The sequence below is a fragment of the Pongo pygmaeus genome, chromosome 2 (assembly GCF_028885625.2).
Source record: "Pongo pygmaeus isolate AG05252 chromosome 2, NHGRI_mPonPyg2-v2.0_pri, whole genome shotgun sequence".
Lineage (NCBI taxonomy): Eukaryota > Metazoa > Chordata > Mammalia > Primates > Hominidae > Pongo > Pongo pygmaeus.
Window position 1 is genome coordinate 52,206,921 of NC_085930.1, and position 12,446 is coordinate 52,219,366.

At 40.0% G+C, this 12,446-nt stretch overlaps 1 protein-coding gene across 9 annotated transcripts in view; it reads right to left on the bottom strand.

Annotated features, from left to right (window-relative positions):
- Positions 1-12,444, bottom strand: part of TMEM39A (transmembrane protein 39A) — a 40,575-nt gene extending 28,131 nt beyond the window's left edge. For 4 of the 9 annotated variants that reach the window (XR_010125682.1, XM_054481043.1, XM_063661663.1 and 1 more), the window contains exons 1-2: positions 6,891-7,027; positions 5,545-5,687 (exon numbers count right to left, since the gene is read on the bottom strand). Coding sequence is in view for 8 of the 9 variants with exons in the window: in XM_054481043.1 (XP_054337018.1) it covers positions 5,545-5,657 (113 nt within the window). In the remaining variant the exon portion in view is untranslated. Of the gene's footprint in view, positions 1-5,544; positions 5,732-6,890; positions 7,231-12,427 lie in introns of those variants that run through there. The other 5 variants (XM_063661661.1, XM_054481048.2, XM_063661660.1 and 2 more) reach the window with 5 other exon arrangements.
- Positions 12,445-12,446: the final 2 nt, after the last annotated feature.

Consider the following 12,446-nt stretch of genomic DNA (forward strand, 5'->3'; position numbering starts at 1 on the left):
CTATTTTCACCAAAACTATTGCAGTAATCCTCCTATACTCAATTCCACTTTCACCAAACTCTCCAACCTGTCTTCAGGGATCTTTCTAAGGTAAAACTCTGATAGTGTTACTCTTACCTAAAAACCTTTAATGGCTCTCTACTACCAGTGGGGTAATAGCCAAAAATTTTTAGTAGCCCTATGAGGTCCCTCAGCTTAACAGACTAGCTTCACCTCATCACTGCTTCACATGCACCCTATATGATACTTATGCTATTTGCTTTCTGGAACATACATGCTCTTCTTTTGCACATGTTATTCCCTTTAAATGTACTAATCACCTTCCATAATCACCTTCCTTAACTTCTCACATACATATTTACTGACAAAATCCTTCAAAACTTTTTTTTAACTCATTCTTCAAGATTTTTAAGCTACTCAAACACATTCTCCGGGAAGCTTATTCTGACTCCATCAAAACTGATTCATCTCTCCTCTGTGCCACCATAATACCTAACTACACCTTTATTACTGTACTTTTCATATTGTTACACAATTTTTTGTATGCATCTATGTGTTGTCTACCAGATCATAATCTTAAGAAGACAGACTATACTTTTCTTAATTCACTGCAAATATGTACCTTTAGGTTGAGAAGGCAGTAGACCAATACAGTTATGAAAAAGAGAGATATCCCTTAAAACACAAAAAGATGCAGAGATTTTAATCCCTATCTTCTTATTGTTCTTTCTTCCATGCTCTTTTACACATCAGAAATAGCTGGGCTATCTAAAGGTATAAGATGGAAGTAAGAGAAACTTTCCTTTGTTTATATTCCTGGGAATACTTACAGAGATCTAAGGGTCTACTATTATTTACAGACCAAAGAAAAGAAGCTTGGCTTAGATACTTCCAAAGAAGATTTGAGAGAAGGAACAAAATTCGCGTTACCATTCTACTCTAAAATTTCCAAATATAGAAATTGGTATGTAGCAGTTACAGTACTTTAAGTGACTCATGGGAATATGAACTCTGCTGATTCTGAACAGTTAAGAATACTATGGCAGAAACTCAGAAGACCTAAAAGGGAAGAACAGGAACTGGGGGAGGAGGGTATGGAAAAGATTATAAGTTTCTTCTTCTCATTCCCAGAGTATACTCCAACAGAGCAAGCCTACCAAGTAACACATTGTGAACCACCAGTAGGTCTCAGAACCATACCTGCTCAATCATAAACCAGTCTTTGAGGTGGGCCACAGCACTGTAAAAACTCCAGGAGGCACCATTCCACAAAATACAACATGAAAGGCAGCCTCTGAAGTTTACAAATTGGTAGACTTGCATGAAGAGATTACAGCAAGAAGCCAATCTATTCCCTCACTCCCGTTGATTTATGAAATTAAAAGCTCTGATGAGAAGTTACAAGATTACAAGCATCTACTCCAGACAAACTAAAAATTCTTATTTCCCTTCAGTCAAAAATACACTAAAGGAGAACACATGCTAAATTACTTGTTATGACTTAAGGGTTAAAAAGTTCTTACAGAATTTTTCCCAAGTGAAGTAGACAAATGTGTTTTTACCATTAACAAAGTCAATAAAATGCTGGGCCTCAAAAAAGATATTCAAAACAAAGTAGAAAAGACCTACATTTGTCATACTCTATACAGCTTTGACTATTAAACGTCAAGCCAGAAAACAAAGAGACCAAGGTCAAATAAAACAAGATCTGGCTGGGTGCGGTGGCTCATGCCTGTAATCCCAGCACTTTGGGAGGCCAAGGCAGGCAGATCACGAGGTCGGGAGTTCAAGATCAGCCTGGCCAACATGGTGAAACCCCGTCTCTACTAAAAGTACAAAATTAGCTGGGTGTGGTGGCGTGTGCCTGTAATCCTGGCTACTCGGGAGACCAAGGCATGAGAATCGCTTGAACCAAGGAGGCAGAGGTTGCAATGAGCCGAGATCGTGCCACTGCACTCCAGCCTGGTGACAGAACAAGACTCTGTCTCAAAAATAAATAAATATATAAAATAAACGAGATCTAGAGATCTAGAGATCTAGAGCATCAGTGGAAAAAAAGTACTTCTATATAAAAAGAATCTATGAGATTATGTCTTCTCTATCCGATCTATAAAGTTGAAAACTTGAGAAGAGATATGATCATTTTTAAAACTAAAATAAACAGATTGTCAATATATCTCAGGAAATCAGTCACAGAGGTATTATTTAGGAAAAAATGTAAGTATTATTCCTCTAATAGAATATAAAAATAGGGCCAGGCGCAGTGGCACACGCCTATAATCCCAGCCCTTTGGGAGGCCGAAGCAGGTGGATCAAAATTAGTCGGGCGTGATGGCACATGCCTGTAATCCCAGCCACTTGGGAGGCTGAGCCAGGGCAGGAGAATCGCTTGAACCCAGGAGGCGGAAGTTGCAGTGAGCTGAGGTAGCGCCATTGCACTACAGCCTGGGCAACAAGAGTGAAACTCCAACTCAAAAACAAAGAAAAAAAAAGAATATAAAAATAGATTTAAGAATCTATTCAGAACCCATATAAATTATCTAGCAATGAGTTGTGACAACACATGTGAAGTGATACTCATCCAGGAAAGCTCATTAGAGACTTGATGCCCAGGGTTTTTATTGGGGGCTGGCCACATGGGCACCTTCTTTCTAGCAGTACCAAAATTCTAGACTCCCAAAAGGAAAGCAGGTGTTCAACATAGCTACTCTTAGGAAGGCCTGCTTACAAGGCTTACACCTGGGAACCATGACTAGTAAACAGTTCCCTACAGTGACATAAACTTTCCCTAAATAACAAGAGTGGCTCACTGTGCCTAAACTGTTTATATAAACAATGTGGTTTATGCTGAACACCTGTGTTTTGTGCTTGCATATAAAGTTTGTGTGTGGGAAAGGGTTAACACAGCAGGCCTGAGACTGACTGGTATGAAGCCAGCAAGCAGCAGAATTTAGGGAAGCAAATGGATGATGGAAGAAATATTCAAAGGCATAAAGAGAAATAGAAGAGATAGGGAAAGCAGTGGTCATTTGGACACGTTCAGGTGATATTATTAACAAAGTATACGCAAGGAATAAGCAAAGAAAACAACAGTTCTTCTCAAATAAGATTCTCCCTCAATCAGGAACTCTCTAAGAAATCCAGAAATATACAATATATCTTCCTTTTTTAAAAGGATAATACTTTAAATACACTGTTGCAAGAACAAATCCCTGCTCCCCAAAGGCGGACAGCAGGACAAGGAACTACAATTTCAACCTTGACTGTGTTACCAAACTAGCTCCTTGACATTCTAGAGTTTAACTTCACCAATCAGACCACAAGCACCTACCAAACAGGGACAAATGCTCTCCTCTCCAGCTGACCTATGTCTGTCTTGCAGGATCAAATGTATCATCCAAAAGTATGTAATACTGAAGCAATTATCTATTTCCCTCCAATACTCTACAGACACTCCAGAAGTGAGTTCTCCTCATCTGGACACTCCTTCTTTCTATATATCCTTCCTAAAACTATATTACAAGCTATCTGCTAGTTCTTTCATGTTTTCATACCTTGTCCCCAGGTCTTTTATAACAAGTTATTCCAGCTGCTTGCTTCCCACCAAGAAACAAATATAAAGCTTTCTTTTCCCCAAATAATTTCTCTAGGTAAACATGTCACAAATAATCACTCAATAATAGTCTTGGTGACTTTTCAAACCATAAACAATTATTTCTTTCATCTTAAAATGTTGGAAAATACTTTCTTCTACTCACCCCCTCCCTCCCCCCAGTTAACTGCTAAATAAACATATGTTAAAGGAGGAGAGAAAGGCAGATTAAAGCAACCATAGTTGGAACCTTGAATACCAGGATAGAAGGGCTACAGTGAAGGCAGAGAAAAGAATACCAAACCCAGTCAAGAGCAGAGGTATTTTCCGAATGTTCCTACTTCTTCCCAGTATACCATCTGCAGACTCTAAGTGCAAGCAGAAGCATCTACAAATGACATTTTCATCGGCTTTCAGTTCTTTTTAATAGCAGAACACTTTATTTTCCTTTCCTCATGATATTGTACACAGTATCTTAATATTTAAAACACATAGGAAAATGAGTCAGTCTAATTAAGAAAAGACTAGGAAACCTCAAGCCTAGACTGTTAGGCTTGCCTGATCCATTTTCCCTTCTAAGCCCTCCTACAGCAACCCCTGAGACACTTGAAGATGGATTTCATGGGACAGTCTAAGAAGATTTTTATCTAGAGAACATAATTATCTAGAGGAATCCTCAAAGCCAAAGTCAAAGACAACGAACAATGAACTGCTAGAGTTAATACGGAGGCAAAGCTAGAATTTTTTGGCTAGCTAGAATCCTAGTTAGGGACAGCTAAGATTTTCTATCACAATTTGAAAGTACTGAATCAGTAAGTTGATAGCATATATTAATAAAATTAAGGCATGTACCTCAAAGAGCAAACAACTTTTATCTCAATACCTATATTAGATAGTACCTTTCTTCAAAAGCATTTTCGCATATTTTCATTCTTATTTTTAAGTATATAAAATAATACTTATTTGTAGAAATTTTATAAAATTCAGTAAAGTTTTTTAAAGTTACTGCAATTTACTACTTCATTTATTTCAACATCCTGCTATGATGCAAACAGTATCATCATTTTTAAAATAAGGAAATCCAACGAACAGCAGAGTAAAAAATACTCTAGCATAAACTAGTTACTCTGTATACATACATAAACAAAACTTGGATTAAAAATTAGTATGAGAATCGGAGACTGGAAAAATCCCTTCAAACTGGAAATTCAGGGAAAGCTCCACTGAAATGATGACATCAGAACTAATTTTAAAGATTGGGTGGAAGAGGGATTGGAAAGTCAGGAAAAAAAAAGGGCAAAGGTCAGGCCTAGAAAACAAAAGTGCATAAATACCATTAGACAGGCCTGAAAACACAGTAGTACTGATTGCTAGCTCTGAAAATCAAAATCAAGACAAGAGAAAAACTTTTTTCAGGGAGGAAGGAGAAATTAGCTGGCAGAAATTATCTTCAGCAAATACTTGATTAGATAAAAGTATCTCTTTGCACTGCTACATTATCAAACCTCCTGATGGCATGGGCTATCCCAGCTAATAAACAGCTAACATTTATTAAGACCAAACAATTTTTTGACAATTTAAAACCCTTGATGGAATTTGACTTATAATTTGCCCTCTAAAAAAAGAATGCTTATAAGTAGATAAACCATCACACTTACCTTGTATTTTCATTCACTTCTCCCTTCTTCTAATAGATAAAAAGGGGATAACGAGAATTTAGATGATCAGCCAAAAGAAAGAATGGGACTGCTTTCACTTTGTGGGCCCCATTTCACATCTTTTTACCTCCAAAGTATTTTGAAATTCTGAATTTTGTCTTGAAGGGCAGGATTTCTACCTCAGTGTCAAGAATAAATCTCAATAAGCAAATATCTGAATGACATGATGACTTTTATGTTAGTCTTACTGATCAAAGGACATTAAAATTATATATAGCCTTATTTTTTCTTTACCTGTTTCTCAAGCCTGTTCCATTGCCACAGCCCCCACCAACCAAAGTCTGCAAAGAAGGTAAAGCTGAACGGCTTAGCTGTTGCCGACTAGGGCCCCTCCTTCCACCGGGCATGTCCAGGAACCAGTCTGCTTCCAGTGCCACCTGTAGTTGCAACCCAGGTTAATGGTTGTCAACCAGTTTCAACTCTGAACGACAACAAAAACATTTAAATATCAGTAGACTATTTTTAAAGTAGGCAACAAAACAACGAGAAACACTGAGTGAGCAGGCCTTACAAAATAAGATTTTCAAACGAATGTTCTCAGTGTCTACTACCTACGTTATTCGAATTAAAGGACTATTCAGACTCTAATGGGTCAAAAACCTAAGTTCTGATCTAAGCTCTGTTCAGCTTCAGGCAAGTGATGATTTGTGTCTTTTGTCAACTGATTTGTATCATCTGAAAGATATTATAATCAGATAGAAGTTTACAAGAAACATCACAGCTTATACATTTCCAGCTCAATGTTTCACACTTAAACTACTTGAAATATAGAAGAATCGGCACTTTATAAAACGTTAGGTTTTGTTATCAAGGGATATGGGTTGTGAGCTCAGATGGTCACATATTATCTGACCTTATCCGGATAAGTTAACTTCTCAGTGTGTTTCTTCACGGGCGGGGGGAAGTGTCCCCTGTTCTGTAAAGGTTGTCAGGACTGAGGAAGTGGAATGAAAGGGTACCAGTAGTTCTTTTAACAGTTTAAAAGTAAAACTGTTCAAGTGGTATCTCTATATGTTAGGGTTAAAATATTGAAAGAAACTCTTCAAGGGGATGCCCGCTCCAGAAAAGCTGGTGTAAAATCATATAGAAATTACTGAAACTGCAAGATTAAGAAGCAAGTAAAAGATAAAGATCTTCACTGGAAAAAAAAAAAAAGCTGTTTTCATCATTCTACGGCAAAAATCATGATTCTGTCAACATGGATACCAATGTTTCCTAAACAATACAACTAAAAACCCCAAGGATGACATTGGAAAAAAACCGTGTTTTCAAATGCTCCCTATTCCTAACAGCCTTCGGCTGTAAACTAACCCCAAGTCAAACAAAGCATTCAAACCGCTGGATGCAGGGGCTGCTGGTCCTTGCTCCATTAACAAGCAAAGGGAAAGAAAACTGCAGGGAAAAAACTGGGACGGAAGAGGTGACAGTATGCGGTGTGGTGGACTGCAGGAGACCACAAACTTCAACAGACTGGTCCCTAAGTCGGCAGAAAGGTCGACAAAGCAGTCTCCGCCGCACACCCAAGAGAGCCGAGGCAGGTCCAGGACAGCCGGACCTTGCGGCAGCTCAGTAATACTCACGCATGGAAGAGTCCCAGCCGGTGGGGCGGGATCCCTAGAAAGCGGCGACAACTTTACAGACTGGACCCCAGGTAAGGGAACTCCCTCCCCGCGTTGAAACGCTGCAAACCAGGTGCTTGGACGCAGGCAGCCCCCACCTAGAGAATCAAGAAAAGGTGTCCAAGCTTCGGGCTGCCAGACTCAGACCCAGACTCCGAGGCAGTTCCAGTGCCAGAGCTAAAGCTAGAGCCAAAGCCTGGTACTTCAGCACCCATCCCCAGCCTCCATTACCGCGGAGCTGAGCAGACGTGGCAGCGCACGGGGATGACGTCAGCTACGCGACCGCGGTCTGCCCCAGGCGCGAGTGCGCCCCCGGAACCAGCCGGCACGCCAACCCCTTCCGTTTGCACCTGCGCAGTGGGGCGCGCCTTCTCCTCTTAACTCGCGGTCCCGCCCCTTCCGGCCAGTGTTGGTCAAAGCATTTCTTCCGTCGGTCTCAGTCAGCTAGCGGCTACGAGGTGCGGGCACCATGCTACTGATCCTTCTTGCTGTCTCTTGGACTCCATGTAATAACCATGTACAAGTTATCACCTCCACTTTACAGATAAGTGTAGATTAGGAGGTGTCACCTAGGGTCACGTCACTGCTAAGTGAGGGAGCCCAAGTCATGAAGTCATGCGTCAGCATCCAACCCTGCGCTTATTGTTGTTTGCTAAGAACTAGACAGATGCTGTGGTTACAAAGCGAATACCACAAAAGCTCAGAGTCGAGTGGAAGAGAGGAGACACTAAGAAAATACAGTAATTACCATTTGTTACAATAAATGCAATATTAAAAGTATGTCCAAGGTCCAGAGATAGCATGTAACACTAAGGAATTCTGTGGGATGGTGGTGATGTCAATACCAAGAAAACTTTGCGGAGAGCTTGGAGTTTCAGCCAAGACTCCACAAAGGCATAGGGGCTTTGTGGGAGAATGGCAGTCCTCCTGGAGAAGTGGCAGATAAAAAGGTAAAGATCTGTGAGCAAAATCATGATGAGTTCAGGAATTGACAATAGTTTGGTATTAGAAGAAGAGTAAGAGTGTCAAAAGAAGCATTTGTGTAATCTTTCACTCCAGAGATTTTTAAGCTCCTTAATAGAAAGTTGTTTGTATTGATTGAATGATTAACCTTTATTAAGAATTTTGTTGTGTCAGGCACTGGATTAGTAGCTTTACACATTTCATTTAAATCTCACATTTTGATAGCTTCTACTATGGTTCCTATTTTACAGAAGAAACTGAAGTTAAGAGAAGTTAAGTAGCTTGTTGAAAACAGCCTGCCTGGCCAGGCAGGGTGGCTCATGACTGTAATTCCAACACTGGGAGGCCAAGGCAGGAGGATCGCTTGAGCCCAAGAGTTCGAGACCACCCTGAGCAATATAGTGGAACCTTGTCTCTACAAAAAAAGTAAAAAAATAAATCGGTCATGGTGGCTCACACCTGAAGTCCCAGCTACTTGGGAGGCTGAGGTGGGAGGATCACTTGAGCCCTGGAGGTCAAGTTTGCAGTGAGCCGAGATTGTGCCACTGCACTCCAGCCTGGGCAACAGAGAGAGACCCTGTCTCAACAATAATAATAATAATAATAGAAAAAAAAAGAAAATAGCCTGGCTAATAAGAGCCAGAACCAGAATTTAGAGCCAGAATGACTGATATCAAAACCAGTAAATTTGCTAATATTCCCAAATATTCCTAATGTCCTAATGTACCACAGAGCTGTCACTTAGGAATACACACAAGTCTCCAACTTAGGATGGTTTGATTTACAATTTTTCAACTTTATGATGGTGCAAAACCAACACTCATTCAGTAGAAACTGTACTTCCAGTACTCATACAACCATTCTGTGTTTCATTTTTAAATACAGTCATGTGTCCCATAATGATGTTTCAATCAATGAAAGACCACATAAATGATGGTGAGCCCATGAGAGTATAACAGAACTGAAAAATTCCTATTGCCTAATGATGTAGCTGTCTTTATGTTGTAGTGCAATGTATCCTGGTGTACACAAACGTGCACTACCAGTTGTATAAAAGTATAGCACATACAATTATGTACAGTATAACATACTAAATAATGATAATAAATTACTTTGTTACTGGTTTATATATTTACTATACTATACATTTATTGTTATTTTAGATTGTACTCCTTCCACTTATTTTAAAAAAATGAAAGTTAACTGTAAAACAACCTCAGGCAGGTCTTTCAGAAGGTATTCCAGAAGAAGGCATTGTTATCATAGGAGGTGGCAGTTCCATGTGTGTTACTGCCCCTGAAGATCTTCCAGAGGGACAAGATGTGGAGGTGGAAGATAGTGATATTGATGATCCTGACCCTGCGTAGGCCTGACCCAGACAAGATGTGGAGGTGGAAGATAGTGATATTGATGATCCTGACCCTGCGTAGGCCTGACCCAAACACACACATGTGTGTTTGCATATTAGTTTTCAACAAAATAGTTGAAAAAGTAAAAAACAAAATAAAACATTTTAGAAATAGAAAAAAGCTTATAGAATAAAGATAGAAAGAAAATAGGTCGGATGCAGTGGCTCATGCCTATAATCCCCGCAGTTTGGAAGGCCAGGAGTTTGACAGCAGCCTGGCCAACATGGCGAAACCCTGTCTCTACTAAAAATACAAAAATTAGCCAGGTGTTATGGTGTACACCTGTAATGCCAGCTACTCAGGAGGCTGAGGCACGAGAATTGCTTGAACCTGGGAGGCAGAGGTTGCAGTCAGCTGAGATAGCACCACTGCACTCTAGCCTGGGCAACAGAGCGAGATGGTCTCAAAAAAAAAAAAGAAGAAGAAAGAAAGAGAGAGAGAGAGAGGGAGGGAGGAAGGAAGGAAAAAGAAAGAAAGAAAGAGAAAGAAAGAAAGAAAAAAATATTTTTGTATGGCTGTACAATGTGCTTCTGTTTTAAGCTAAGTGTTATTACAAAGTCAAAAAGTTGAAAAAAATTAAAAAGTTTATACAGTAAAAAAGTTACAGTAAGCTAATTTATTACTGAAGAAAGAAAAATATGTTTATAAGTTTAGTGTGGTCTAACTGTACAGTGTTTATAAAATCTATAGTAGCGTAACGTTCTAGGTGTTCACATTTACTCACCACTCGCTGACTTATCCAGAGCAACTTTCAGTCCTGCAAGCTCCATTCATGGTAAGTGACTTATACAGGTGTATCATTTTTACTCATTTACTGTACCTTTTCAATGTTTAGATACACCAATACTTACCATTGTTACAATTGCCTGTAATATTCAGTACAGTAACATGCTGAATAGGTTTGTAGCCTAAGAGCAATAGGCTGTGCCAAATATCCTCAGTATGCAGTAGGCTATACTAGCTAGGTTTGTGTAAGTATACTCTATGATGTTCACACAACAACAGAACTGCCTGACACATTTCTCAAAACATATTCCCATTGTCAAACAACACATGACTGTACTGCACACCTTCCTGGAAGTAGAAAAATTTTTGACTAAAGTTTCATTTGGATTCCAGAAGAAATATGCTGTAGTTTTGGATATACATTTTTTTCCTGTCTATTCACCCAAAGTGAGCCTCACTCATACAAAAACTGGGTGGTTCTGCCCTGGTGGAATATAGACCAAATGCCCATATGGGTGTAATATGTGACTGATACGGCCCATTCCTAGGTAATCAACATTATTTTCTCTTCCACCATTCCTTAACATGCATCCTAAAGCCTCCACTACTGTCAAGCTAAATTTGATCCCCACCTTCTGCAAATTATGGCTCCCGTATTTTTAGTGAGTCCAGCACAATATTCGTTAACTGTGACGTTTCCTTTTCTTCAGTACAAAATATACCCCTCCTACCCCTTTCTCCAGATTTCCACTTCATATTGATCTTTTCCTTCCACTGAAACCAGTGGCACTTAACTATTGCCTTAAATTGTAAACTATCTCTAAGGAAGCATATTTGTCTTCCCTACTAGTTCTAAACTCCTGGGAGCACAGATTTGATCTTGTACTTCCCTGTATTTCCGTATTTCCACAAGGCTTAGGGATATAACTATGTACATTTTAGAAAACAGATAAATATTGCTGGGCGCAGTGGCTCACACCTGCAATCCCAGCACTTTGGGAGGCCGAGGCTGGTGGATCATCTGAGGTCGGGAGTTCGAGACCAGCCTGACCAATATGGAGAAACCCCGTCTCTACTAAAAATACAAAATTAGCCGGGTGTGGTGGCTCATGCCTGTAATCCCACCTATTCAGGAGGCTGAGGCAGGAGAATTGCTTGAACCCAGGAGGCGGAAGTTGCAGTGAGCTGATATTGAGCCATTGCACTTCAGCCTGGGCAACAAGAGCGAAACTCCATCTCAAAAAAAAAAAAAAAAAAGAAAATAGATAAATATTTGTAGTTCTATGATCACTAAATATATCTACACTGACCTATATATACCTGTATAAAGATATATATACCTGTACTATACTATATACCTATATTGTCCAGTATCATGTTGCCCACTGTCAAGAAACAAAATTTCATCAAATTTAGTTTAAAGTTCTTGGCCGGGCATGGTGGCTCACGCCTGTAATCTCCCAGCACTTTGGGAGGCCGAGATGGGCAGATCACCTGAGGTCAGGAGTTTGAGACCAACCTGGCCAACATGGTGAAACCCTGTCTTTACTAAAAATACAAAAATTAGCTGGGCATGGTGACACACTCCTGTAATCCCAGCTATTCGGGAGACTGAGACAGAAGAATTGCTTGAACCTGTGAGGCAGACGTCGCAGTGAGCCAAGATTGTGCCACTGCACTCCAGCCTGGGCAACAGAGTTAGACTGTCCTCTGTCTCAAAAAAAAAAAAAAAAAATAGAATTGGCTTTTATTAGTGATTCATGAATCAGGCATCATCTCATCTATAAAACAGAAAAGTGTTCCAATGAGCTGAGCAGAAGGGGTTGGGCTTATAGGCAGAAAAGGGCTGAAGAAAGCAGAAATAAGGAACAAAAAGCAGATTGGTCATTTTGAAGTTACTTTCCTCAAAGAGTTACATCAGAGGGGACTTCTTTATCATGCCAGCTCAGGTATATGGGCCCCTTCTCCTATTTGTTGGAAAACTGGCCCCTTTTAAAGTTGAGTTTAATTACGTGGCACCTAGGACAAGTGCCTCCATTCTGGTTTTGTCTGCTCTCTTGAGGCCTAGTGCCAGAGTTCTGTCCAAAACAAGGACCTCCCATAAACTGTATTTAACACCATTGATTTTTTTTCCTACGTCTAAGTCACCCCAACTGTTATAAATTCCTATTACAAAGGGATCCCTGCTATGCCAATTGCAACCTTTGGGGTCTAACCGTGCTGTACACACACACGCACACACACACACACACACACACACACACACACACACACACACACGCTCAACAAATCTATGCTATTTGATAAGAGGCAATTTGACGTCAAGAGAAGAACTGTTCGACCTAGGCTCTATGCCAAGCGTTGGTTGTGCCACTAACTGTGAAACATACCCTCTCTGACCTTCAGTTTTCTGGCTGCA